At 37.8% G+C, this 26,722-nt stretch overlaps 1 protein-coding gene and 2 long non-coding RNA genes across 4 annotated transcripts in view; 1 reads left to right on the top strand and 2 right to left on the bottom strand.

Moving 5' to 3' along the window:
• The window catches only part of LOC148125428 (uncharacterized), a 30,948-nt gene extending 19,557 nt beyond the window's left edge, over positions 1-11,391 (bottom strand). The window contains exon 1 of the long non-coding RNA XR_015744112.1: positions 11,349-11,391. This is a non-coding gene — a long non-coding RNA (uncharacterized LOC148125428). The remainder of the gene's footprint in view (positions 1-11,348) is intronic.
• Positions 1-21,285, bottom strand: part of LOC148125427 (uncharacterized) — a 174,022-nt gene extending 152,737 nt beyond the window's left edge. The window contains exons 1-2 of the long non-coding RNA XR_015744111.1: positions 21,030-21,285; positions 17,389-17,490 (exon numbers count right to left, since the gene is read on the bottom strand). This is a non-coding gene — a long non-coding RNA (uncharacterized LOC148125427). The remainder of the gene's footprint in view (positions 1-17,388; positions 17,491-21,029) is intronic.
• Positions 11,362-23,162, top strand: NOCT (nocturnin). 2 transcript variants are annotated; one of them, XM_026698051.2, is made up of 3 exons: positions 11,362-12,083; positions 19,819-20,088; positions 21,807-23,162. In XM_026698051.2, exons 1-3 carry the CDS (start codon positions 11,861-11,863, stop codon positions 22,649-22,651), a joined length of 1,338 nt encoding a protein of 445 aa, XP_026553836.2. In that variant the 5' UTR covers positions 11,362-11,860; the 3' UTR covers positions 22,652-23,162. The 2 variants fall into 2 exon arrangements, with proteins under 2 accessions (XP_026553836.2, XP_026553837.2); XM_026698052.2 differs by lacking the exon at positions 11,362-12,083 and adding an exon at positions 18,272-18,380.
• The last annotated feature ends 3,560 nt before the right edge of the window (positions 23,163-26,722 follow it).

Here is a 26,722-nt window from a genome sequence, read left to right as displayed (position 1 = left end):
AGCTCACCAGGCACTGAGTCAGAAAATGTTTATTTCCTGCCTAAAAGAAGGAGCTTGCTGTTTTTCCTTCATCACTCTCTGAAGCTTTTTTTAACTTGCTAGTCTGCTTTAAAATTTGGTAGCCAAAATTATACACATAATGTCCAAGTGTGACCTCACCAGTGCAGAATAGAGGAGAATAGGACCTTCAGGCAATTTTGAAATAAGGCTGTTTCTAATGCAGTCCAGACTTGTTTTTACCTTCTCTAGTGTCATACTGCTGGCTCATTTCAGCTTGTTGTCAATGACCACGCGCAAATCTTCTGATGTACCACTTCCAAGTTATGAAAACCCTATCCGGTATATATACTTTACACTTTTCCTCCATAATTGTAACACTTTACATTTCCCACCCCATCCCCACCCCCATTGAAGGACATTTTGCTTGTCTCACTCGATATTTAACCCACCCAGTTTACATTGCGATCTTGTTTTTGGTGTTGGAAAAAAACTCTCAATTTTGTGTCCTCCAACAATTTATAAATTCTAGTATCAGGTCATAAGAAAAATATTGAACAATACTAGCCCCAAGACAGATCCTTTTGGAATCTCATTAATTACTGTTCTATAATTCAGTTAGAGCCATTCATCTGATTCTTTGAATGCCACAATTAAGATATGTCTTATGGGATGAAGAGTTTGTTAGCTAAGAAGAGGTAAAGAGGTAAAGAGATTATGAAATTGTTATTCTTGTGAGGAGGATGGGAAGTTGCTTTCTTGGAAGGGTACTTTACCTTTTTTTTTGCTTTCTTGTACTTTTTTTGTTTTTTAAACTGTATTATATTTTATCGTTATACTAAATCTTTTAATAAAATTATTACAAAGAAAATATTTTTAGGATTACTCAAACTACAGTAATAGACAAAATGGTTTTATCACTCAGAGAGTTACTATGAAGTCTGCAAAGTTATCTGCATAATTAACACACAGGATCAAGGAAGTTATTTCTACATGAACGTCTCCATTTAAGGCAGACTGCCATCTCATGAAGAAACAAAAATCTATACATTTGAACAAACAATTATCTTAATGCCAAATATTTTTTCAAAGTCCACCTGGGTGAATATTTGCTTATTCTCATGGCATTTGCTTATCCTCATGGATAGTTATTAAAAGTCAAAAGTCAAAAGTCATGCAGGGATGCGCTTCAAAGATCTTAGCAAAGATTTCTCTGCCCAGTTGCTGGGTGGGCGTGGCCATGGTGGCCTAATCAGCCTCCTGCACCATGGGGGGGGGGGCATTTTTGCCCTCCACGGCTCCAGAGACTTTCCTTGAGCCTCTGAGAGGGCGAAAATGGCTTCTCCGGGCTCCAGAGGCCCTCTGGAGGCCGGAAATGGGCCTGTTTCTGGCCTTCCCAAACTTCGAGTAGGCCTGTTTTTTGCCCTCCCCGAGCCTCTGTGCATCCGGTACTTACTTGCATCCAAAACAGGATGCATGGGGACTCCTGGGAGGGGAGGGAGGGGGTGGGTGGGACCAGCTAGGAGTGGGATTTGCGGGTTCTACAAACTGCACAGAATCTTAGCTAGGGGTTCTCCTGAACCCCTGCGAACTCCCAGCAGCCCACCACTGGGTTCATGTGGTGCAAAATGCTCACATACATTTATATGCAACTTACTAAATTCTGCTACATCATTTCCCGAGTTTATAACAGAGGTCCCCAAACTTGGCAAGTTTAAGATTTGTGGACTTCAACACCCAGAATTCCTCAGCCAGCTTTGCTGGGAGTTGAAGTCCACAAGTCTTAAAGTTGCCAAGTTTCGAGACCTCTGGTTTATAAGATCTTCTGGAGATGCAACACAGTTCTGGAATGAAGATACCTTTGGTTTAAAGAGCTCCAGACAAGAGCTATGTGTACGCCCAGGGCACTTGAAAGCCTGTTTTTGCCTTCAAATCCAAAACATACACTGGTCTATTAGAAAGTACACTGAGAGAGCTAGAACCAGTAGATTACAAAACAGGAAGGAACAAACAAAACATCACAAAATAAATGCATAACTGCCACTTGGTAATGAGGCAATGTACTTTACTGAAGAATGTACTCCATTGTTACAAAGCTTGGGAACAAGAGCAATGATGTTTTTACATGATAAAAAATTACCAGTAAGTACATGTAGATTATCTAGCAGTTACAACATCAAGGTAGTTATAAGTTACTCAACGTTTTTTTTTAAAGTACTATGGAGGTTGAAGCAAACCTCATTTGAATATTTCTTCACATCAAATATATAATCTCTTCAAAGCATTCACATAATTGCTTCCGTTACCTAAGCTCAACTACTGTAACATATGGAACAATTTAAGATGTTTCTGACAGAACTCTCTTAACATGTCAATTGCCAAATAAATGTTGTATAAGGCTGCAATCTTAATATTCAAAAGATAAATTGTATTGACATATTACTTTACAATTAAACCTTGATTTATGACCAGTCACTTAAGAACCAAAGTTATAACAGACCTCAAAAAACTATAGATAGTCCTTGACTTACAACCACAATTGGGACTGGTACTTCCATCACTCAGCAGGGCAGTTATTAAGTAAGTTGTTTGCAATTTTAGAATCTTTTTTTTTTTTTGCTGCTGTCACGAGGTGAATCACAATGGCTGCTAAGTGAATCACACAGTTAAGTGAATCTGGCTTCCCCCATTGACTTTGCTTGTCAGAAGCCAGCAAGGAAATCTTTAAATCATGTGATCCCAAACACTTCAATGGTCCTAAATACATTCCAGTTATCAAGCACACAAATATTGATCATTTGACTGTAGGGATGCTGCAACATAAGCGTGAGGATCAGATGTAAGTCACTATTTCAGTGCCATCTTAACCAATGAAGGGCTGTAAGCTGAGGATTATATGTAGCTACAACCCAACCTAAATGCTGTAAGTGCTACACAATCTCCAGGGTCAAGTGATCACATTTTAGGCCCTTGGCAATCGCTGCACATTTATAACCAGTTGCAATGTCCCACCTTTCGTATAACCACCTTTTACATCATTTCTTTGATATTTTCCAGACAAAAATGACAAAAAATGACCACTGCATATACTGGTCTCACTTAAAGACCATAAAGTTCATTTAAGGACTCTGTGAATTGCTTAATAACCATGGTGAAATGTTTTATGATCATCATAAAATTAAGTCTGGTCAAATTATGCCTCAACTTAATGACTGCAACAACTTATAACCACAATTTCAGGCACCATCATGGAGGCTGGAGCCATATACAAGGGCTACCATATATAATTTTGAACATGACTACATAATTACTTGTAATAAAGCTTATTTAATTAAACTTAATTGATTTATTTTTTTTCTAAAAGAACAGCATTATTAATGCAGGCAGAAAGGTTGCAAGGTTTTGCTGCTTATCAGGTGTACATGATACATTATATAGATCACTAGTTTGTTCTAAATTTCAATTACGCTTTCCAATATAGCTCCATGGCAAAAAAAAAAAATATTAACTTTTCCTTTAAGGATGTAGTCCTAATGAAAAGCATTTGAAAGAAATTCAAGTGAAATCACATAAAGAACAAACAGGACCACACATAAAAAGAGCCTAAGCCAATCCATTTGAATTGTTAACATTTTAATTCACATTTTTCTCCACATTTCCTCGGGTTTGTTTTTTTTTCTGATTCTTCATATATTTTGTGATATCCCTCTTGTTAGGTCTTACAGAAGTTCAACCAAACCCTTCCAATGCATTGTCTTCTTATACTTTAGAAGCACAGCCTTCTGGGTCCCTGAATCAACCATAATGAGTTGGGTTTAACAGCCTAGAAAAATCATTTTGGTTTCACCTACTGTACAGCTGGATCCGGAATTAAATGAAGGAGCAGTATATCCAGGTTTTAACCAACTCAATTTTGGGAGAACAATGGTGCAGGTAATCAAGGAGCATGTTGGGCAAACACTTTGCCAAGCAGTTACTAACATGGTTTCTAATTTTCATACTTTTCTAACTATTGGTGAATTCAGCTAACACAGAATTTCACAGACCAGGATCTGTGCATAAGCTGCAAATAAAAGTGATTCTGTTCCTTCAACCCACCTCCATTTCAATCTGGAAACCTTCTGTTTATTTCCAATCACTTCTTTAAATTTCTTCCCATTTCATTTCTCTGCTACTCTCTAAACTTTTTGAATTCAATATACAACTCTCTGGACTCCAAGCCTTTTTTCCAGATGTTTCTATATTCCATGACAATGATTTTCCTCCAGCAAACTTAAATATTTTTCTGAACTTCCAACCTTTGTCTCTGAAACAAATATGAGACGGCACTCTCTGAAACTGCCTGTCTCACACTGAACTGAACAGTGCCATAAATTCTTATGGTTTATTTTACTGTTTCTTATTGCACTACTTACATATATACTTTGTATGGCAGTTTTAAATATTAGCTCTTGTCTATTTCTCATAAATTGTCAACTGTTTATTATTTTATTTCCTTTGTATGACTAGTCTCCCATTTATTATAAATTGATAGGTGATTAATAATAGTTTCATTCTGAGTCCTTGAATCTATGAGGCTGTTCAATAAATAGTGCAAGGATCCAAACAGAACTGGTCTTGCAGCAGACCCTCGTTTAAATAAACAAGGTTTCTTTTCTGTAGAATCAGATTGGGAAGCCAAACAAATCCTGTAATGGAAAGCGAAAGATAAAGTGGAATTAGTCATTTCCTTTTTAAAACTGGGGTGAGGGGGAGAGAGAGACCTTTCCCACTTCTGACTGGTTGGTCCAAATTTGAGTTTTCTATGCTTTGCTGGTCTCAGCCACTGCTGTATCTAAATTGACCAGTTTGGGTTGGATGGATTAACTGTTTTGAAACTGAACCTCTGGGAATTTTTCCATCTTCTCTATTACATATTCTGAGAGATTAATTTCCAGAATGAATTTTGCTTGTGCAACCTTTGTCTTTGGGATTGTGTTGGCACACTTTCAAGCAAAGAATCTGACAAAATATTTATATTATATATTTATATATTATATAAGAATACCTACTGGTATTTCAAATTTGTTTCCTAAGAATGCCTAAGGACCTCTTGCACAAGAAATGAAGATGGTACTGAAGGCTGGTTTCTCTAATAGCTCACCTTATCTAATTAAAACTAACTGTAATGATGTGTAAATAATTTTACACGCTATAATTAATAATGTGTATATTGCTTCCCAGTGGTTTGCACATATTACCAGAGAGCAAATGATATAGAGGTTAGGGTGCCACCACATTAGAGCAGATAAAATCCTAGTTCAAAATTCCACTCAACATCAATTCTCAATTCTGAATGTAAGTTTTCAGCTGAATGGGAAAAAGAGATATGAATCGAATAAAATATGAATAAATGTTACTTGATGATTTTGGGCAAATCGCTGTTCCTACACCTCATGTAAACAGTGATGATAAAAGAGGATACTGAACTAAATACATATCAGAGATTATGGAAAAGCAGGGAACAAAATGTTTAGTTTACCTGAGAACATGCAAGTGAGAAAAAATTCCACTTTTATTAATTCTCTCTACTGTAACTGATATTGGGAATTTATTCAAGATTTTGAAGATTCTCTACTTACCTTAGATTAGCATGTGCCAACTATATCTTCACGTTTCACAGGATAATGAGAAATGTGAGACTGAGAAAGAAAAGTTCGCATAAATTTCTTGATTTACAAAAAAAAGTCATGAAATATGTTGCATGAATATGGAATTGGTGGTTGGTTGTTGGAAGGGATAAGATAATGGAAATAAAGCTTCTGTGACAATGTACAAGTAATTTTGTAGTGATGTTACAGGTGTGATGCCTGGGGATATACTGTATACACAAGTACTTTTTTACACAAACATTGTATTATTGGCTGGGAACTTGAATGGTTTGCAGAATTGGGTATGTCAAGTAAGTTATATGTTCTGGGAAATGGGTACTTAAGAAATATGTGTTTGAAGAAGAATTAAGTCAAGAATGAATGCGGACTGCGTACAGAAATAAATGGCCTACTTTGGGACCTATTATTTCTTCTTTTCTATACTTTGTGTAAGGTTGCTTACCTTACTGAGAAATGGCATGATAGAATTAATAGCTGTGTGTATACCCATGTAAATAGATACGCAGAGACACTCCATTGTAGCAACCAACTATAACAAATAAAACCATACTGTGAAATAAACCAATGTTTGAGAGTGAAGGTTCATTCTCCGAATGTTTCATTACCAGGCTAGGTAACATCTTCAGTGCAATTTAGGGGAAGTCAGTGTCGGTATTCTTCTGTTTATAAGGGCTTCAGGTGTGGGTATGTCAAGTGAGGGTCTTGTGAGTCAGCAGTGAGTCTTGTGATGGGTATTGTGATAAAGAGATTACATCAGGACAGGGTCATTGGGAGGTGAACTGCTGGTGTGGGGAGGACAGTTGGTTACCCTTAATCTATACCCACATTGACAGGAGCAACACAAAAATCATCGGCTATGCTACCAACCGCCACACTCAGGAGTTCATCGAAGCTTGGCACTCCACAAGCAATTCCATCAACAGACAACCAGCCTATGAACCCCTCAGAATCCAAATCAACTTCACAGCCAACCAGATATAGCACCAACCCTCAATGAACCCATGCAACCCCCCCATACACACCAGCAGTTCACCTCCCAATGATCTTTTCCTAATGTAATCTTATCACAATACCCATCACAAGACTCACTGATGACTCACAGCTGATCCATCACAAGACTCTCACTTGACACACCCACACCTGAAGCCCTAATAAACAGAAGAACACTGACATCTCCTAAACTCCAGTGAAGGTACTACCTAGTCTGGTAATGAAATGTTTGACAACCAACCCCCAAGATCGGAAAATGAACTTTCACCCTCATCCTACCCCCGAGCTACAGATATGTGCCACTGTTTTTTACATTATTGTTTACATATTTGGATTCCATATTTTAATACATATAATATGTAAGGTCTATTGATCAATTTACTTTACAATTAAAAATAAATTAGCAATGTAGAAATCACAATATTAAAAAGTAATAAATTGAAATCAGATCAACCAATGCAGCAAGAACAGGGACAGCATTTGAAACAAAGGTTTAATCAAGTCAATTAATCACCCTGACGGATAAAAATGAAAAACCTGACCATTACTTATCAAGAGTCATTTAACCTCCATAACACAAATGAATCCCTGAAAAAGATATTTTTTTCCCAGTCCAGCCTTCTGAGGGAGGGTCTCATATGCAGTAGCCTAAATCTACTGTTAATATGTAGAGAGACTCTCTCTGACTAGCATAATGTTCCTAACAATTGAAAATATTTTCTGAGATTATACCACAATATAATTAGAATTACACTGGAAATTTCTGAAATCACTAAAAATAAGAACTGTGATCTCATCCTCCCAGTTTTGGTTCCTGTGTGTGATTCATTTTCTCAACTCGGGAGTAACATAATCCTGAATAGCAAGGCTTGGAAACGGACATATCTGCATTTTTCCTTTACGGGAACTAAACTATTGCTCAAGAAATGAATCATTTGGAGACAAAGGAGTCTCTAATAACAACTGTTTAATAATACAGCTCAATTTACAATGAGCTTCTCTATGGGATTTGTGACCTAAGAAGTCCTTGTATTCCTTGGGTTGCACTACAAATTAAAATATCATTCAAGAAAACCAGTTGTTTAAATCGATTGTTCGGACTGGCACTACCTGAAAATCTTGGACATGCCTCAGAAACCCTTTCAGAGTAAATAGGATATTTTTAATATAATCAAAAGAGAAGATTAATACATTGATATTATTAGAATGTGGTATTATTCTACTGTATCTTATTTAAAATTAAATTTAGGTTCTTTGGCCATGGGCCCATCCCAGTTTTTCAACTGTGGTCCCAGTATAACCTTTAGCCACCAAAATAGTAACAAAAATTTGAAAAGCTCTTTTTAACAGAGGTAACCTATCATTGAGATGGTTCAACTGGGTGCTATCTGTGTAGACAATATAAACATTTGGGTGAGTATTTTCTTGTGATTAAATACATCCAAAATACTTTCTAATTTACATTTAGGTTAGAAGAAGACTAACCAAATAATAATTCTGATCACATAGAGCAGTATCCAAAAAATAAAAAGTAAAAGCAGATTAATTGAGCAATTCAAGCAACCAGCATTCAAATTCGAGTGAATACAGTTTAAATAAAAGGGACATAGTGGCTCAGTGGCTAAGACACTGAGCTTGTCGATCAGAAAGGTCAGCAGTTTGGCAGTTTGAATCCCTAGAACCGCGTAATGGACTGAGCTCCTGTTATTTGTCCCAGTTTCTGCCAACCTAGCAGTTCAAAAGCATGTAAAAGTGCAAGTAGAAAAATAGAGACCACTTTGGTGGGAAGGTAATAGCATTCCATGCACTTTTGGCATTTAGTTATGCTGGCCACATGACCACGGAGACATCTTCGGACAGCGCTGGCTCTTCAGCTTTGAATTGGAGATGACCACTGTCCCCCTAGAGCCAGAAATGAATAGGACATATGTGTGAGGGGAACTTTTATCTTTACCTTACAGTTTAAATCCAAAATATTATAGCTTGTCTTCATGTCTTAAGCTAAAGATTTCAATGTACAAAATCTATCTTCATTGCACTGCATTTAACAATTGTGCACTATTAGAGTTGGGACCAGTATTAAGATATCTTTATCTCTGTTTAAGAATTCTAGAAGATCCCAATTGCAACAGACCCTTTTAGTCCAACATTGTGACTTAGCAATAGCAAATAGCTATTATTATAGTTCAGTGATGGCGAACTTTTTTGTTGTGGTGTGCCGAAAGTGCGCATGTGCCAGCACCCACAATGCAATGCGACTCTCCCCCTGCGCATGCATGCAAAACACCCCTCCCATGTTACCTGCACTGCGCATGTGTGCACTTCCCAGCTGATTTTTGGCCCGTTTGAGGCCATTTTCACCCTCCCGGAGACTTGAGGGAAGCCTCCGCAGCCTTGGGAGGCCGAAAAACGGGCCTTCTGAAAATATCAGAAGTACCCGTTTTCAGCCTCCAGGGGGCCTCTGGAACCTGGGGGAGCCCATTTTCACTTCCCGGAGGCTTGACGGAAGCCTTGGGAGCTTTGAGAGGCTGAAAATGGGTCTGTTTTGGCACTTCCGGTATTTCTGGAAGGCCCGTTTTTTGGCCTCCCGAAGCTGCAGAGCCTTCCCTCAAGTCTCTGGGAGGGCGGAAATGGCCTCAAACAGGCCGAAAATCAGCTGGGAGGCATGCACATGCGCAGTGCAGATAAGTTTGGCTGGGGCTTGCATGCCCACATAAATGGCTCTATGTGCTACCTGTGGCACGCGTGGTTCGCCATCATGGTTATAGTACCTTAAGCAACTGATATTCAGAGATGTAATAACTCTAATCCAGGATATAGTTATATAGCCAGAACGACCTGCACGATTTGTAGACATCTATACCATGATTACACTAATCCCCCTTTAAAGATGTTAAAATTGGTGTTACCATTTTGGTATCAGCAGATTCTGTATAGAGCAGTATATTGATCAAGTAGTATGTGAAGCAGCACTTTAGCAGAGATTTTTCACTAATCAGGTTCATTAGAATGCTCGAATTCTAAAATTCATTTAGTTTTTTATGAAATTTATCTGTTACTCTAACTCAGATTGATTCTAGGCAACGTAAATCAAAATCTCTTCCCCAGAGAGTAGTAACTCCATTTAATCCACTTGTCACTTTCATCTACCTAAAACCGGCCGGATGGAAAAGTTCTCCAGAAGTCAATCATAACAACCTAACCTCTCCCTGGAATAGTTTGCCCTCAACATCCTGCTATAATTTTCCCTGCCAATATTCTCCTCCCCATTTTTACCCCTCTCTGCAATCAAATCTCCTTACCCTCTCAGAAAAGTAATGTTAACATAGTCAGCTCAATAATTAATTGGCTTCATAAATCTTTGCCCCATCCCAAACACAAAATGTACAATAACAGGGGAAGTGTAATATGGACACCCCATTCGTCTTATTCATTTAAACAATCCAACCAAATGAACCAAACACTGGTTCTCACCCAGGGTTAGCAACATCCAGCTCTTTGAACTCTCATTCCAGGAAGGCGGATTTTCCCTAGTTCTCCACTTGGCAGCAATTCAATTTCATCCTCCTTCAACCAGTTTCCCCTTCCCCCGGGAGCAGATCTTTAAGCAGTTCATGAAGGAGACTGGGTTTACATATTAAACTCTAAACTATGGTACAAACCACAATCGCTTGATGAATTGGAAAAGTCATATTGTAGTATGAAATAAATTATGGTTTTAAAAAACAGAGTTACCAGTTACATTCCATTCAAAAAGTATTTCATTAGTAACATTAATAGCATTAGTAACTTAGAAAACAATGTTCTTCCAAAACATCACACCCCATTTTTCAGTGTGTTTCCTGATTAGTAAAGAGTAAAGACCTTAATCCAACCTTACTCAATCTGTCCCTCCCAATATATTTCCTGATATATGCATGAAGTTGCTTCTGTACCTGAGATTTCAGGCATGACGTTTGTTTTGTTGTATGAGACATGTTTTTAGAGCTGGCTATTTTGTTTTTTTAATAAAATAGTCATCCCCAATTGCTGACCTCCTAATGTGTCTGGACTGCATCCTTAAATACCAAAGGGTTGGAGATTCTTTTTTTTTTCCCCTTATTTATTTTATTTGTTTATTTTTAGTTGTCAATTGCTTACAAGATAATAGGTATAAGTAAAAACATAGTTATGAATACATGGAAACAATATATAAAAGAAACAATAGGACAGGGACGGTAGGCAGTGCCGTTGGTGCGCTTATGCACGTCCCCGATTTATCTTGAGACCCTCCGGATTTTAAAAATAAAAAAGTACAAAGAAATCCATTGTTTCTTTCTACAGTAGCGGCACGATTATTATTATTTTTTTACTAAAAGTTGGACATGTTAGTAAGATGTGCAGGACTTCAGGTCTCATTCCAAGCGCTCTTCTCAACCCTGCGAATCGGAGGAAAACGAAAGCTTTCGTCGGCTTGTTCCACCCAGACCCGCTTCCTCCACAAAATGAGGGTAGAATAAATGAATGGGATGAAAGGGCAAAGCCAAACGCCGCGTGACCTCGATCAGCCTGGAGACGACAACGCCCCCCCCTTCCCTTCCCTTCCCACGAGCGCGAAAATAGGGGGAGGCGCCAGCCAACGCCCCCGGCTCCCGCCCCCACCCGGCGAGTCAACGTTCCGTGTGACGTCACCAACAGCGCTTACGGGGGACTTCGGTGGTTAGAACATACCATTTTTCGACCAGAGGGGAGGGCGAAACACGCAGGATAGCCATTTAACCCGGTGTTTTCTTCTCTATCTGTCCCCACGCGTAGAAATTGCCATTTTAACCTGGCGCTGCCTTTTCCCTTCCCAGGAGCGCCAAATGCCTTCCAACCCGTCGAGATGAGGAAGCCAGGGGAAAGAAATGATTTGGTTCCTTCTCTCCCCCCCGCCCTCGTCTTATAGTCTTGGAAACCGCGCTTGCGTCAATACCGGCAAGAGGGTGGGGTGCGAGGGAGTTTGACTGTACTTCTGCCGCTCGTGTTCCCGTTCTCGGCTATTCGCGGCGCTTTCGGTGGGCTTCTCCTAGGCTGGCCTCTCTCTGCCAGCTCAGCAGGCAGCCGAAGCTCTTTTCCCAATCCGCGGCCTCTGAGAGGCGAGAGGAAGCCGGCATTTGGCCCAGGTTAGCTTTAGAACCGCTCCCGGTGCGGAGCTTTTGTCATTTGATTTGATTCTGTTCCTCGCGTGCCGTAGCGTTACTATGTATCCAGGCTCTCTGAGGTCCTTCTGTTCAGCCCTGTCTAACCTCTGCTGCACTCCTTCTTCCGCCTCTACCTCGACGATGCTGCTCCGCTCGCCGGCTCCAGTGAGGAGAGCCCTCTCGCCGCCTGCCCTCCTCGCCTCTTCCTCGGCTACCGCCGGCGTTCCGCGCTGCTGCAGTTGTCCTGCCCCGGGCACTTCGGGAGCTGCAAATCCCCAGGCTGGTGAGTGGTTTTAGAACCTTCGGGGCTGAAGGTTCCATGGATGGAACGTTGGGGTTCGAGGGTTTTAATTCTGTGCCCCCACGCTGCCCCCCCCTCCACCCTGAGAAGCCAAGGAGGAAGTCGCAAGGGTTGGGCAAGAAAGATGATGATGTCCCGTTTGATGGGTGGCATTGGAGGCTGAGATAGAAAGGGTTTGCACACAGTCCTCGATGTACGACAGTTCGTTTAGTGGCCATTCAAAGGTACAGGGGCCCTGCAAAAAGGGGACTCATGACCGTTTTTGACAATTACAACCATTGCAGCATCCTAATGGCCACGTGATCAAAATTGAGGCACTTGGCCACTGACTCATGTTTATGACGGTTTGCAGGGTCATCTCTGGGTCATGTGATCACCTTTTGCAACCTTCTGACAAGCAAAGCCAATGGGAAAACCAGACTCACTTAATAACTGCCAGATTCACTTAGCAACTGTGGCAAGAAAAGTCGTAAAATGGGGCAAAACTCAACAAATGTCTCACTTAGCAACATACATTTTGGGCACAATTGTGGTTGTAAATTGAGAATTACCTGTAATCCTAAATTGTGATGGGAAGCCGGGTTTCCAAGATCTTGCCATTACACCAACATTTGGGATGATTGCTTTTGGTTGATCTGGAAAATGCCTTCTTTGCTTCTAGCTACCAGATGACACTGTGCTGGATCCAAAGTGGCTAGTTGAAAATGGATGTATAAGTAGTCCTCAACTTACAACAGTTCATTTAGTGACCATTTGAAATTACATCATTGAAAAAAGTCACTTATGACCAGTTTTGCACTTACAACCATTGCAGCATCTCCATTCATCAAAATTCAGGTTCTTGGCAACTGACTCATATTTATGACAGTTGCAGTGTGCATAAAAGTGCAGGCCACATGATTGCATTTTGTAATCTGACAAGCAAAGCCAGAGGGGAAATCAGATTCACTTAACAACTGTTTTAGTAACTTAACAATTGCAGTGGATCATTTAACAACTGGGCAAGAAAGGTCATAAAATGGAGCAAAATTCACTTAATAAATACTTCACCTAGCAACAGAAATTTTGAGCTCAATAGTGGTCATAAGTCAAGGACCAGCTGTATAAATGAGCCATCTGGACCCAATAAAAATGGAGAGCCATGAGATATATAGTTTGGTTGCTAGTGTAATTAAAAGCTGCTTTGCCCAGCTAGGAAAGACAAATAAAAAAAGTCAATGAATGACGTGCATTAGGTATCCAGTATCATTTGTTCTTTCAAGCGTCACTGTTTTCTTTCAAAGAAAAGATTTGACTTTCTTAATTATTTCTATGAACAGTTCCTGGGATTTAAAATTATATATGTAAGAGCCTTGTCTTCTAATTATGCTAAAGTTTCTTTTAACTGCCTAATAGGTATTATATGAGGGATAAATGGGCAAGGCCATAGCATAGCATGTATTACTGTTCTATGTGTTTTTTTAGATAAAACTGTTTTGTCTATATATAATACACTGATAAATTATGTTTCCCTGTTTATTGTAGTTTGTCAGCTGAGAAATTATAGCCTTCTTATAAAAATGATGATTCCTGTTTTTGAGTCTAGCAATTTGACTTACCTTGAAAGTCACCAAATCACAAAAGATGGGTTCACGGATTGTGCATAGACATAATGTGGTTTATTTAGCTTTTATGTAAGATACCATATTAATCTAACTATTATAAACCATGATTTATGGCTCAGTATAATATGTTTATCAAACCAATTATAATATGCTTAGTAAACAATGATTAGGGCTTGCACTTACTTTAGTACAATACATAAAATAGCAATTATATGACCTTTTCTTTAAAAATGATATAACTATGTTCTGTGGTTACTCATTAAGTCCAGTGGAAATCCTTTTAGACCTTATCTGCATTTCTTGCTCATTCTTGTAGTTCAATTGCCATCTGTATAAAAGATTAGGCAGCATTAGTTTATCTAGCTCACTAGTTTTTTCTGCTTCAAGAACTTAATGTAAACATGATAACACAGTTGAAATGGCACATACAGAATTCACTGCCAGCTGTTATCAGCTTCTGACTTGTTTGTCCAGCTCAGTCTTGCCCAGCCTAGCATCTTCCAGATTTATTGGGCTATTTTCTGCCCAGGAATTGCTGCATTCTAGGATAACTCAAGGGTATAGGTTATGAGAAGCAAGGCTATTTACTAATTTCTGTACTTCCTTGACTTAAAGCAGAGGGCGTATGCCTTATTCCTGGTTGAGGGCCAAACCCAACTTTTGGGTGCTGTGAGTCACCCTCCAAATAGTAGTTGGGACAAGGATAAAAACTAGTTTTGATTTCATATTACAATTATAATTAATATTATAACTCTCCAATCACTTATTTAATATTTAGCTATCCATCTAACCATTAAAGTAGTTGTTTCAGGTTTGGAACAGTTGTTTCACATTGATACTTTAAAAGTATTTGGATGTTCAAACCACATTTGAATCTATTTTGAAACATTGTATACCTAAAAATATTACAAACAACCTCACAAATCATGTGTGTGTGGGGGGGGGAAACTGAACTTATTTTTAACACTTACAGGGTGTCTACTCAGAAGTAATGTCACTATTTCAGCTCTTTCAGGATTGTTGCTATGTGAACACACACACACACACACACACACACACCACATATATATATATATATATGAAAATTAAAAGAAAGTGACAGTAAGCAAGATGAGGAAACAAACTGTCTAAGATCTTTCTCTGCCAAAAAGAAATCCTTGAGGCCACAGGACCCTGGTTTAACATAATGTGCATAATCTTTGGTCACTGTCTTGCCATCCATGCTCAAATGGCAAGATAATAAATTATTTTCAAGAATTTGTCTTATCCATAAAATGATATAAAAGGGAAGAAACCTTGCTGCAGCCCTGATACTTTTATCCACAGGACCATTCCATTTCTTGGAATCCTTCTCAAATATGTGATTACAGAATGCTTCAAAACATTTTTTATCTCCTAATTTGATTTGACTGAGTTCATCACAATGTATCCTTATGTTGTCAAAAGTCTTGTCCAGAATAACAAAATCCATGCTTAACAGAAAATATCCCAATCTTTGACCTCTCTAGTTTAGCAAAGATCAAATACAGAGTATTTGATTCTCTGTCTGAATCCTGGAAATTAACTTCAAACAATATTGGACTAGGTAGATAAATATCCTCAGCTTTTAGCAGCTTTTTAAATATGGTGACTCATCTAGAAAATTTCTAATTTAATATTTTGAGATGAGTTTTCCATTGTTCAATACTGTAGGGCAGACAAGCCAACACATGAACATTATGCAGAACAAGGTATCCTGTTAGATACCTAGCACATGAAGTTTACATATAAAATGGTAAATTTTCTGTATCTTTAGGTATATCTTTGTTTACTTGAAACCAGAGATATTAAAGAGCTTACATCTGTTACATCAGCATGTTACAATCACCACAATCGCCCAATTATTGATTGGTGACATTCTAATCCAAAGCAAGGTTCATTGAGCTTATGTTCTGAATACAAATTGCTAGAATTGCCCTGTGTAGAGGGGCCCAGTGATTGCTGGCAGGGTCTGGCTGGATATTAATTTTTATGCGTTTAACAATCCAGTACCATTGCATAAGCACTGTTGAGTAACTTGCTGTAACTTAGATAGGCACAATTAAGCAACCTTCTTATTCTGCTGGAAGCAGCAATATTCCACTGCATCAAGGTTAGACAGAAGCAGCTGGTTGGACTTTCATACCATTATTTCCTAAGCTCTGCATATTTTAAACTTTTGTTGAAGATTTACAGCTCAATATAAAAAATGAAGTGCAAACTACTGTCAAATTACATCTGAAAGTATAGGCTGTTAAGTTACAACAGTAAAAATATTTAATAAGGGAACGAAGCATCATATTTAAGAGAAATGTTTTTTAACTAAGATATCTAGAATTTCAAGAATATACCTTTGTTAGATGTTTGCTGCTGTCTGGTCCATCAGAGAATGTGCATATTTTTAGAGTAAGAGCTGAGTTCCATGTTAAGATTTTGCTGCTGCATACTGTTGCAATGCAGCTGTAGGAGTTTAAGAATTGATATCATTCTGCTTTGGACTAAATTGGTTCAGATTGTTCACAAAGGAATGGGAGAAGAACAGCTTAACAATAGGTTAAAATAGCTATGAAGCATGAACCATCTTTTCTAGCTAAGATTTGTCTTTGAAATAACTGCAGGCATGTGTTGAATAAGGCTTTTAAGGTGTACCCAACACTAAATAATATTAAATATGCAGGTAAACTTGGAAAGTTTTCTGTTATATATATCATATGCAACTATCAATTACATGGGGAAGGAGAAAGTTCTTGCTCATATTTATGAAAAATACATGTTAAATGACTTAACCATTCTTTGAAGGTTCTGTGCAATAAAGTACAATGGTAAAATTGTTTCAGGACCAGAAAACTTCACAAAGATTTCGCACCACTATGAATTTTGATCAACAAAACTGTTGTAGCTTTTGAAATAATTTACAATAGATTGACCTTTCCCTGGGAAAACAGTAAAAAATTTAATAAGTAAAGTATAAATGTACAATGTATACTCCTTGAGTTGCATGTTCACTGGCATTTCTCTACTGCCCTACTAAAAATGGCTCTGAGCAGCGCTTACATTTATAGATGTGTGTTAATCCAAAAAAGTGTATTTAATTTAACTTAGAAAGTATAATTGTGATGAACCAAAGTGCACAAATAAACTGAAATCCAATTCAGATTTGTGATTTAATTCAGAATCAATTTGATTCAAATGTATGACTTGATTTAAAAGGTAATTTGAGTTGAATTGGTGATTCATCACTGCTAAAATAAAATCACCACAAGTCCATTGAATCCAGCAAATTGATTCAGCACTGTATGTTTATTTCACAATTAGAATGAAGATACAATTTGAAGGGTGGTTTTAATTTTAATGCCTTTCAACAAAATCAAAGCTGCATACAGCTATAATCATGACTTGGAGGAATCTTAAATCTAGGAAACTTATCAGAACATTTCAATTTTTTTCAGAATAAAACCAATCAATTTTGTAGGTCACCTGCCCTTCAATGTGAGATTTATAATCTAAAACTGGGTTGCTCAAGAGGTATCATTATTTTTAATTTAACTTGTCATGATAGGATTTTAAGCTCTTGAAAGAGGTGGAAAGAAATAACATTTTTAAGCATTCCCTTTGTTCCTAGTCCAATTAAAACCATTTCATATTTTTTAAATGGATGTAGTTACCTCAGGACATGCTTCAAAGCACACATTCCTCTTCTGTGTGTGTTGTTGTTCATGACTCACTTTCAATGTTATATATCATCTCAGCCAAGTCATGAAGAATATCTGAGAATTGAGAGAACACTGGTTAAAAAAAAAAAAGAATCAAATGTTAAACAGCATGATGGATACTGATTATATAAATGGACTCATTAAGGAATTTGCCTGAAAATTACACAAATCAAGAATATTTTGCTGCTTTTGGACAAAAAACAAGCTAACTGATGGATTTTTCTGAAGAAAGGTTAATGCAGAGTCTAGCCAGTTATGATTCAGTTCACACATTGTGCTATTACGATTTATTTTTGTCCAGTCCTTGTGATTTTGAAAACATGAACTTTGTAAATCAACTGTGTTTTATCCAGTAAGCATGATAATGAAAATCATGCCTTGGTGTGATGTGTGATGAGATTTATATCTTCCATTAAAAAAGAAAAAGAGTGACACAGGATTAAAAAAGGAGTGAGCAATTTACTTCACCTAGTCCATTTATGAAGCTGAAATATCAAGGTGAAGGAGAACACTGAGAATCACTTTAGTGCAAATGCTGGCTGGAGAATTCTGGAAATTGAAGCCCACTTATTTTAAAAGTTGCCAAGCTAAAAAAAACCACTGCTTAGGTGAACAGGAACCCTATTCTCAGCTTAAGAGAAACAGCCGGTTCCAAGCAGTTCAGTCAGGTTGCAATAAAAGAGCAACAAATGATGAGGCATCACAAAAAGCAGGCATAAATTTAGTTTTTATTTGAGCTAATAGTGACAGTGGGTTTTATAAACAAAAAAAAAAAAAACCCAACCCTGTTTCAATAGAAGAAGTTATACAAAAAACCACTAGGTGTCTCTATGTAACAGTGGCATAGGAAAAGCTCACATGATTTTGGAGGCTGGCAATTCCGTGTGCAATTCTCCATTAGAGTTGTTTACCACTTGTGTTGATGTTTCCATCCAATTTATCAGGTAATTATTGTTTAATGTAACTAGCAACTTTCTAAAATATTGCCTTTTTGTTATTAGAAAGCCCACTTTTCAACAAAATGCAACTTGGATAACTATAGGTCTTAACTTTTCCTGCTTTGTGAATTATAAACTGTTGTTAGACTAAAATAGAATTACAAAGAGCAGTCCGAGGAAACAGGAAGATAATTAACTGTTAAAATCTTAATTCCCTATTTTAAAGGTAGTGGTAATGGTTATTTTGCAGCATTGAAAAGATTAATATAGGCTTTGCTATTACTAGGTATAAGCATATGGGGGGGTTACCTTTTGACACTGGAAATAATACAGATAGTTTCTTTTTAAAGTGCAAAGTAGCTTTTTGCTCACCCGCAGTGCCTAAGATGATGGTATTCAGATTAGCAGGGATAGGAAGGCGATTATATATTATAAAGAAAATTTAAATTACTATCTTACTAGTAGCTATTGAAAAGCCAGAGAACTGTGCACAATTTTATATTGCATTTTTTTCTGTTTTAAATGTGAGAAGTTTCTTTTAGCTTGCTCCCTAACTTAAAATTTATGAAACTCAGATCTCCTGTATTTTTGTTTTGTTTGGGGAGAGGGTGTTTGTTTGTTTTTGCAGAATATTGCCAATGTCGTGGGGGGGGGGGCTTTGTAAACCCAAGAATTTATTTACAGAACATTATAGGAACATCTTTTTAATCAATTTATGAAAGTAAGAAATAAAAGTGAATGAACTTTAGATTGATTTGTGATTATAACATGTATTTGCTGATTAATAAAACAGAATATTTATGATTTGGCTTTCTTGTGAGATTGGGAAGAAATAATGTTCCGTGTTCCACAAAGTGGCATATCAGAAATCTTGTAGGTTGGTTTGTTTAGCAAGAAGCAGTCTTACTAATTACTGTCTCAGGTATAATAGCGGCTACCGTTGGCATAACTAGCTGTGCTTGCTATACAACTTGGTACAAAATATTTGGAATGTGATAAGTCACCTTCAAATATCAGTCCCATAAATGAAAGAGCTGCAACTGGAAAAAGTTGCAGTTGTTAGCTACCATAATACAGGTTGATTCTAAGGGCTTGAAACTTTATTTATAGAGATCATAACAATGACTAAGTGAAATATCTTAAGAGGACAGTATAAAAAGAGGAACTTAGATTGCAAAATTTAAGAGGGGAATGCATATTGCATTAACTTCATATTGAAAAATATGCTGTCAGAAGTGCTTGCTTATATTATATAGCAGAACTCTTCACATTGGCTGCAAATTTTGAAAACTGAGGTTCGTTATAGCTGGAGGCTACCAGCACTGTAAGACTATCACATAGTATGTGAACTATAATGATGAATGCATTTGTTTTCATCTGAGATAAGTTAACAGATTAGAAATTGGAATTGATGTACTGAAGTTCTTTTCTCTTTCTTTTTCAGGGTATTCCATGGGCAACAGTACAAGTAGGCTGTATAGTGCACTGGCTAAGACTTTGAGCAGCAGTGTCATTACTAAGCACCAGGACTACTTGGAACAAACTGATCCTGAATTTCTGGATCCTATAGATCCCAAAGATCTACTTGAAGAATGCCAGATTGTTCTTCAGAACCGTCCAGCCCGGCTCCAAAGGGATTTTGTGGACTTGAGGACCAGCTTTGTCAGAAATCATCAGCCCATTAGAGTTATGCAATGGAATATACTTGCACAAGGTACAATCTTAACTGAGAAACTGTGTCTGAGCCTTGTAAAATGAAAAGTCTAGTAGGCTTTGTGTATGCTTTCATTCAGTTGACAGATCTTTTTATCCATTCCTTAAGCTAGCAGATTTGGTGAAACAATTTTTTAATCAAGATACCTCAAATCTACTAACATAAAAAATTCAGAACCCATTATACATGTGCAACTGGAATTTCTATGAAATTCAGACCAATTTTATTTTCAAAGTTCTGGTCATTGCAGCAAACCCATGTTCATGTAATACAGCAAACCCATGATCATGTAATACACTGTTGATATTTTTCTGAGGTGATAATGATACCTTATTTGTCATTGGAGATGAAAAAATATATATTGTCAGCCTAATTATGCCCTATGTCAAGAGGTGTGGGGTGGCATCAGCACTGCATTTCTCTTAGGATGGCCCAATGAGTCACAGATAGTTTAGTTAGGCTATAATTGTCAGAATTTTCAATTAGTATGACCAATCAAAAACATATAGCAATGGATGAGATATAATTAAGTTTGCTACCTAAGAGCCCCTTTCCTTATTCTCAGAGTACAAATGTGTCTTGAATGTCAACTTTTCAATATTTATTTTTTTAAATCAGAGAAAGTAATAATTTTATTATTATTTATTTTATCATATCACCAACAAAATGGTAGGGTCATCACTCAGAGCAAAGATTTAAAATATTGACAACTCACAAAAATAATAAACCTGGAATATATAAAGATTATCCAAATATGAAATATATTGCCAACTTAAGAAAGTATCTTAAAAATATTATTCTAAAAAGCAGAATGTAAAAAGTGGACAGACACCCTGATTTTAAAATAGCCAATAATATATAGTATATGAGGTGCTAGGAACCAGAAAGACACCATGAGCTGTTCATAGTAGTTGTTATTTGCCTATTTACAAGAATCTCACCAGACTTCACTCTCTTGAAAACAACCAGATAAAGGCTCCAGGGATTTTAAGTGAGAGATCAAGTCTCCTTCACTCCTTCCTCTGCAGGGATTCCAAGCTAGCCGGTCTCTTAACTCCACCCCCACCCACTCTTGTTGTAGATTCCACCACATATTCTGACTGATGTATATTTTCACCTTAGATTATTCCTTATGTATAAACTAAATTGCTGTTTGTTAAACTTTTTGTTGATATGAAATCCAGTGGAGTTGTCACCTTGAATTTTTTTCTTGGATAATGTGAAATGTACCATCAAAAAGCATATCTTTTTAATTATGTTTGAAAGTATAAATCAAATAACATTTATTCCCAAAATGAACATTGCAATGTAGTAGTTTTACTCTGGGTCAGCATACAAATTTCAATCTCAAGGTTTAGAAATATACAAACATAGTTTAAGATATTAAAATAAAAAGGGTGCATAAATAGGGAAGAATTATCATTAGGTTCTATTTTGAATTTACTATTCAGATTGGAATTGCAAGAATACTGTCTAGCTAGATTCTGAATAAAACTATTAGTCGAAGTATGTCACTCATGAATAGATTTAAGCAAGGAAGATTCATTTTGTCATGTAGCTCTCTTGTACTAGATGACTGAAAATATACCAATTGTTTCAGTTTCCTACAAAGTTCCACTTAAGAGTATGGATTGGACTATTTGTGTTTACATATTTTATGGGAAGGAAAATATTTCCTAGAGGAAGTTTTCTTAATTGATATATTTTCTTGATTCCAGCTCTTGGGGAAGGCAAGGACAACTTTATCCAATGCCCCATGGAAGCCTTGAGATGGGAAGAAAGGAAGTGCCTCATTCTAGAAGAGATCCTTGCTTACCAGCCAGATATCCTCTGTCTACAGGAAGTGGATCACTATTTTGATACTTTTCAGCCATTACTCAGTCGGCTAGGCTACCAATGTGCTTTTCTTCCTAAGCCATGCTCTCCATGTTTAGGTGTGGAATGTAACAATGGCCCAGATGGCTGTGCCTTGTTCTTCCTTAAGGACAGGTTTACGCTAATTAATAACACCAACATCAGGTTGACAGCAATGAAGTTCAAGACCAATCAAGTGGCTATAGTTCAGACCCTGAAATGTAACGAGACTGGGAAATTATTCTGTGTTGCTGTCACCCACTTGAAAGCTCGCAATGGCTGGGAGACGTTTCGATCTGCTCAAGGTGCTGATCTTCTTGAAAATCTAAAACAGATCACCCAGGATGCAGAGATCCCTCTTATAGTCTGTGGTGATTTCAATGCTGAGCCTACAGAAGAAGTATACAAGCAATTCGCTGAATCTAGTCTGAACCTAAACAGTGCTTATAAACTTCTGAGTACAAATGGGCTAACAGAGCCTCCATACACCACATGGAAGATCCGTCCTTCTGGAGAATGCAGGCATACCCTTGATTACATCTGGTATTCACAACAGACTTTAAAAGTAGATGGTGCCCTCAGCCTTCTAACTGAGGAGCAAATTGGACCCAATAGGCTACCATCTTTCAATTACCCTTCAGACCATCTATCTCTAGTATGTGATTTCACCTTTAATGAAAATCCAGAGAAGTTTTTTAAGATTAAGTGAAATATAAAGTGGTGGAGGTGGGTTATCTTTTCATGTACTGTGTTTGTGCAGGCACAGACTTTTACCACGGACTTCTAAAGACTTCTGGGGATGGGATGGGAAAAATATTTATGAATGGAGAATTAATAATCTACTACTAGAGCCTTGACTTGTTTTTCTTATTAACTGTGCTATGATAAAAAACACAAAAATATGCCTGACTAACTGCTTATGCTGTTTTTCTTTTCTGAAGAAAAGTACTGCTGTTATTCAGTTCTAATTGTAACAAGGTTCTTTTCCTCCCATATTTAAGATCTTGTGTTGTAAATGAAACAATTGCACTGCATGTAACAGCATTGTCCTGTCTGTCAAGAATCGGTCAGATGAATGCCCAGGATTCGTCCCTCCAGCATTGGACGATATGACCAAATTTTGTTCAGCATAAAGTTTAATATGAGCCTCAGTTAATTTTTTTTCTGAGGTTGTCTTGAATGGTGCCTTCTACTTGAATAAATTTAGTGTTAATCTCGAACCTGCATATTGCTTTTGATGATATTTCAAAGAGTATTAGAATTTCTACAGTCATTCACCCACATGGAAAGTAATACAGGTAGACCTCGACTTACGACCACAATTGAGCCCTTAATTTCTGTTGCTAAGTGAGACATTTGAGATTTCTGCCATGTTATAACCTTACTTGCTACAGTTGTTAAGTGAATCACTGCAGATGTTAAGTTAGTAACAGGATTGTTAAGAGAATTCAGCTTCCCCATTGATTTTATCAGGTCACAAAAGGTGATCACATGACTCCCCCGCAAGGAAGGTCCCCCACTGCAGCCATCATAAATATGAGTCAATTGCCAAGCATCCGAATTTTGATCACATGACCATGAGGGTGCTAAATTGATCATGAAAAATAGTCCTACGTCTTATTTTTCAGGGCTGTTGTAACTTTCACTAAACAAATGTTGTAACTCAAGGACTACCTGTAGTGTTATGCCAAGAAGCATTTCTTTGTTCTTACTTCTACCTAGCTATAGAATGAGTACTTTGGTGGTCTTGCTATCTAAAGCTGAGATTTTACTTCCTAGTCTCACAGGATGTTTTAAGACATCTTCTTGTATCTGCATTCTTCCTTCATTGGGGCTGTAGGCAAAGCCTTCTCTACTGCCTCTCCAAACAGCTACTTCCCGGAAAAGCTGTTGTGATATTGTGACAGATGGACCATCTTCAAATGTGTGAATCACAGGCCATGTATATGCAGACAACAGGTTGTCCCTACGATGTCTGACCAAGGTTTCCTGCTACAGTTAGTTTATGAATTTGTTCTCTTAGGTACCTGACTTCTACAGAGATTTGTCCACACAGCCAAGTTTTGGTAAGGATAAGGAGCCCCAATTCCCAGTGTAGATGTCATGGAATCTCTTTAGTATCCTGTCCCATCCTGCATCACTTCTTCAATTTCTTTAGGTTTAATCCCACCCATTTCCCTTTTAACTATTTCAGCCAAGAGCTCCTGGAAATGGGACTCTGCATCTCAGGGCTCTGTAAAGATACTAGCTGCTAAATCATGACCAAACACTAAATAGGGTGATAATTTGAAGCTTTCATCCACTTTTTGTCTTCAACTCTATACTCAATACTTCAACTCTAGCCCACCGCATAGTTGGCTGGAGAATTATGAGAGTTGAAGTCCACAAGAATAAACCTGCCAAGTTTGGAGAGCCCTGGTCTAGCCTATCAAGATAGAGACAAAAAGGTTCTAACTGGCATTCAAGCCTTCTATATTGGGCTCAAAGCTGGTACCACTCCTTATTTCCATGTTCCATCAACTCTGGAGTCCTGATCGACCCATCTCCTAAGCTGTTTTTGCAGGCCAAATAAGCCTGTTGCTTACAGCTTCCTATTGGTTTGCTGTGCTGGAATGATTTTTCACATTGCCAGGATAGCACTGACCTTTAGTTCCCAAAATGGAGCTCATAGAAAGTGGATGTTTTGTCTACAAGACAGAGCATCAACACTGGAGCAAATCCTCCATGGGATAAGAGAATATGTAATCATTGTCTTGCTGCCTGAAAAGATGGAACCGACTCTGTCCACAGTAACTAAGAGTGCTTACATAATTTGTAGAACTCTTATCCACGACACTAGCACAATTTAAGTGATGTCATCCTTATTTGAATATAGGCCATATTTTCCCTTCAAGGAGTATTTTTATAAGACATAATTCCAATTACAACAGCAAGTTCTTCCAAGGAATATATAACAATTCCAGAAAAATGCCTTGCAGTATGACAGATATTTGCTATTAAAAGAAGATAAAATGGAAACCACTAGAAGTGAAGACATTTTTACAAAATTGTCATATGTAAAGAACTGCAAATGGCCAGAATAGCAATAGCACTTAGACTTATATACCACTTTAGTGCTTTACAACCCTCTCTAAATGGTTTACTGAGTCAGCATATTGCCCCCAACAATTTGGGTCCTCATTTTACCCACCTCGGAAGGATGGGAGGCTGAGTCAACCTTGAGCCTCGTGGAATTTGAACTGCCAAATTGTAGGCAGCTGGCTGCAGAAGTAGCTTGCAATAATAGAATGCAACAACTGAGATAAAATATTGTCCAATGTTCTTCAAAATATTTAATATAAGTTAAAGTACTCATACTGCAAATAATTCCAGCATCATGATCATATACAGTATGGTTGGGGATTAAGCTGTAAGTTCTAGCTTTGTTAACTTTCCCCAATTAAGCATTACCTCAATTTCAACCATCTCTAACTCTGTAAAATCTGGAGATATTTCCCCCCCATACTTCAAGGAAAGAGAACTGTTGATGACCTGCCCTTTAAAATACAGAAGTTTGGGAAAGCAAATTTCCACAAAAGTTCTCACAAAAGAAAGCCAAAATGGAGAAATCATATGTGGAAAACTAAGCAGCCTTATGATTGAATAGCTCCTAAAACCACTTTTAGCAGAAATAACTTTTAAATAATTGTTTTCTGTATGACTATCAGTCTCCCATCATTATGTTTTATTTTGTTCTCTTGGGTACCTGATCATTATGGATCTCGGAGTCCTAGTGTACAACCATTTAAATATGAGCCAGAAATGTGCATTAACTGCCAAAAAAGCCAACACAGTTCTAGGCTGCATAAACAGAGGGATAGAATCAAGATCACATGAAGTGTTAATATCACTTTATAATGCCTTGGTAAGGCCACACTTGGAATACTGCATTCAGTTTTGGTTGCCAGTGTATAAAAGATGTTGAGACTCTAGAAAGAGTGCAGAGAAGAGCAACAAAGATATTAGGGAACTGGAGGCTAAAACATGGTTGCAGGAATTGGATATATCTAGTCTAATGAAAAGGTCAGCGGAGACATGAAAGCAATAGCACTTAGATTTATATACTGCTTCACAGTGTTTTACAGCCCACACTAAACAGTTTATAGAGATAGCATACCTCTACCAACAATCTGGGTCCTCATTTTACCAACCTCGGAAGGATGCAAGGCTGAGTCAACCTTGAGTTGCTCAGAATTGAACTCGAGTGAGCAGTGAGTTAAGACTGCAGTACTGCATTCTAACCACTGTGCCACCACAGCTCTTGGTGTCGCCTAACTTTAACTGTCAGACACCTGGCCTCACATTTAACTCTAGAATACTTGGTAGGCAGAGGAGTTCATGGTCAACTCAATGACTGCAAAGTGTCCAATGTCAACTCGTAAAGCATTCCTATGCCCATTTTTGAGTGGCCATAAGCAGGAGGGGGAGGAAATTTGGATTCTTTTGAAGCTTGGCTCGAGGCTCATTTAATTAGGGCAATCGCTGGAACCTTGACATCCGGGTCCAGTGACTGCAAAACAAGCCCAAATCAAATCCCCTCCACCATGCTTGATGATTGATATATTTGTGCTGATATGCTGTTTGGTTTTTGCCAATCATGGCACTGTACATTATGGCCAAAAATCTCCACTTTGGTCTCATCTGTCAAAGGTTAGTGTTCCAGAAATCTTGTGATTTGCTCAGATGTAATTTTTCAAACTTAAGTCGAGCTGCCATATTCTTTTTAGAGAAAGGGCTTTCA

This window comes from Pseudonaja textilis, chromosome 6 (genome assembly GCF_049901715.1).
Source record: "Pseudonaja textilis isolate UNSWEBS1 chromosome 6, rPseTex1.2, whole genome shotgun sequence".
NCBI classification, from domain to species: domain Eukaryota; kingdom Metazoa; phylum Chordata; class Lepidosauria; order Squamata; family Elapidae; genus Pseudonaja; species Pseudonaja textilis.
This window is presented reverse-complemented; position numbering and strand designations above follow the sequence as displayed.